At 47.9% G+C, this 2,982-nt stretch overlaps 1 protein-coding gene across 1 annotated transcript; it reads right to left on the reverse strand.

Annotated features, from left to right (window-relative positions):
- Positions 1–618: 618 nt before the first annotated feature.
- LOC110102104 (mediator of RNA polymerase II transcription subunit 4) lies at positions 619–2,342 on the reverse strand. The gene has a single exon (XM_020830279.2). The coding sequence runs from the start codon at positions 2,248–2,250 to the stop codon at positions 985–987; it is 1,266 nt and encodes a 421-aa protein (XP_020685938.1). The 5' UTR covers positions 2,251–2,342; the 3' UTR covers positions 619–984.
- Positions 2,343–2,982: the final 640 nt, after the last annotated feature.

The following is a 2,982-nucleotide window of genomic DNA, read 5'->3' on the forward strand; positions in this document are numbered from 1 at the left end:
GATAGAATTTCACATGAATCGGTATATGCCACTTTTACATGTTGTGCAACATTTGGTATACTCTCCATTTCAAGCATTTTAGAACTGCATTTAGCATCATTTTTTTTTTTTGTTTCACGCCCTTCTGTTATGCTGTGTGCTCATGTCATGCTGATTAAGGAACAGCATGCATGAAACTTAGGTTTCTTTTGGGACGATTTTTTTACTGCTTCTTAAATCAAATTTTTATAAAAAAATTATTATAAAATTAGTAAAAAGGACGTCCCAAATAAAACCTTAGTGCACTATAAGATGTTAAATCACGCTGCATAAATATTGAGGTTGAAAAAACAAAATGTTACAAGTACAGTGTTGAAAAGGGGCAACAAATAATAACTAATACCATTTTATATGGGATTTCCCAAGGCTCATGTGGAAAAAAAAAATAAAAAAAGGAAAATTTTCATATTCCACAGATTGGTTGGCTGTCTTAGAAACCAATATGGAGCTTAAATTCCACCAAACCACCTTCTATGAGAATTTGAAGTTGATCGCTGCAACTTAAAAACACAAAAAAAAAAAAGAACAATCAAATGAGAATGGATAATACCTCTAACCGAATAATGGGTCTGAAATTCATCGCTAAAAAAGACATTCAACCAAACAAAATAAAATGATATACAAGTCCATCACTATGAGAATAGACTTTGCAGATCCACAAGGATTCCAAACTTCATGGAACCAAATGAAACATAAGAAGGCCATTTAAGTCTGGCCATTCTGGTAAGCATGTTACAGCGATAAGTGAAAAATCTCACAATTCTAATACTTGAAAAGGTTTTCTGATAATTATATATAAATTACTCGTTTAACGAGACACCACAAAAACTTCAAAGCCCAACATCTTAATTTTTAACAAACTGTGAGCCTATGCAGATAAATCTCACAAAAAAGCTGGCTTTTTCCAGTAGTAAAACATTTATCCGCAAACCTTGACAACAAATATCATTCTTCGTCATCCTCCTCTGAGCTGCCCACTTCACTGCTATAATCACTGCTATATTCATCCTGGTCTGGATTTATATCAAGCTGCACATACTTGACCTGAATTGGCTCCGGGGCCTTTGGCTGCGGTAGCAGTAATCCTGACAGCAACGGCACACCACCTACACGCTGCTCGTCGCCCTTGTTTACAACCACAACCCCTTCCAGTGGCGGTAATGGTACAGGGTCCCCAGGCTTCCAGCCAGGTGGCACAAGTGGAAGCTCGAGAGGAAGCTCCACTGGCATCCCCTTCTTCCATCCAGGCGGCACAGTGATGGGCAACATGGGCGGAGGAATATGCAAGGGAGCCTCTTCCCGCGGCGGAGTGGGCTCTATGAGCGACTCTGTGATCTTCTCTGCAGCACCCTCCTTGCCCTCTGGGGCCTTCTTTGGTACCCCAACATCAAGGTCAGCAAAGTGATACAACTGTGAAGCGCGCATCTCGTTATCCTGAGGTGCAGGCGGGAGGGCGCCGCGCAGCGGCGCCATGCCAGCGCCGTGCTCCGGCGGGGCAAACGTGGTATAGCTGATTCGGTGGGCGTAAGCTAAGACTTCGTTCAGATCCAACGACGAGTGTAGAGAGGATTGGTAGTCGGCTTCACCGGGTTCCCCCTTCAAGCGCTTGGGATCGCGGCGGTAGTCGGAATAATCGTCGAGGAGGTGATCAAGAACCTGCTCGGCCTCGTGGAGTTTGCGCGTGAAGGCGAGGAGGGTGCTGTCCTTGTTGCGGATCTCGCGAGCTATCTTCAACTTGGATTCTTGTAGATCAAGTATCTCCTGAAGCTCCGCGACGGACTCGAAAAGCTGAGTCTGGAAGGAGGTAAAGAGAGAAAGGACCTCTTTGGTTGTGGTGGGTGGTGAAGGGTGGCGAGGATCGAGGGAGAGAGGTTGGGACTGAGCACCGGGGAGGAAGGTCGGCGGACCTCCGGCGCGGGCGGAGGCCCACAGGGCGCGGTGGGGTGAAACTTCGAAGAGTTTGCCGGAAAGTAAAGCCATCTGAAGGAGAAGGGATTGGGCCCGAGGAAGCGGAGGGAGGAGAGAGAGGAGGGACGAGGACGTGGTGACGGGGGCGGACGTAGAGGAGGCGGAGAAAGGAGTGGGCTTTAAATTAGGGTTAGGGTTAGGGTTAGGGTTAGGGGCTTGGGAGGGAAGCGAGGGAGATGTTGCTTTAGAGAGGCCGAGTCTCGCCGGTGACGGCACGATCGCCTGCGCGTGGCCCTGTAGCATCTTTGCGACTCTCCCTGTTTGCCGACGTTAGGTTTCACGATTTCAGCGGGTAATTGTTGAGGTATTTACGCAAAATAAATAAATAAATAAAAAGGGAAGCCTCGGGCTCTCACGGCGGAGCCGTTATTACGTTCTCCGCGCGGATGCAGAGGAACATCCGGTCCTAGATAAAAAAACGCTTGTATCGAGGTGTACCGAGTTTTTTTAAACTCGGTACACCTCGATACAGGCGTTTTTTTGCCTAGGACCGGATGTTTCTTGCATCTGGTCAATCGAACCAAATAAAAGCGCCTCACGGCGTGAGAGGAAAAATTATTAATCCAAACGAAAAATTATTAGGTGCGGAGTGCATATGGAAAGAGCACCGTCTGCACACACAGGGTACCAAGCGGTACCTAGTGGTACCCAGCGGTACCGAATGGTACCTAGCTGGATTTTATACTAGTGTGCGGACGATTCTCCCCGTCTGCACTCCGTACCTAATAATCTCTCTCCAAACGAAAAATTATTAGGTGCAGAGTACAGACGGGAAGAGCACCGTCTGCACACACACATGGCACCTTATAATCCAAACTAGGGGTGTCAATTTGGGTCAACCCGTCGGGTTCGGGGCGAGGCCGCGGGAGACGGGGCGAGGGCGCGAGGGCGCGACAGCGGGTTCGGCACGCTGCACGCGGGGCAGCGGGGCATGCGGGTGGAAACGGGGGGAAAATCAAATTTTTTTTAAAGTCG

Source organism: Dendrobium catenatum, unplaced genomic scaffold, assembly GCF_001605985.2.
Source record: "Dendrobium catenatum unplaced genomic scaffold, ASM160598v2 fragScaff_scaffold_243, whole genome shotgun sequence".
Taxonomy (NCBI): domain Eukaryota; kingdom Viridiplantae; phylum Streptophyta; class Magnoliopsida; order Asparagales; family Orchidaceae; genus Dendrobium; species Dendrobium catenatum.

Excerpts from the sequence above, each read along its gene's own strand:
- LOC110102104 (XM_020830279.2), bottom strand. The coding sequence starts at position 2,250 with ATGCTACAGGGCCACGCGCAGGCGATCGTGCCGTCACCGGCGAGACTC.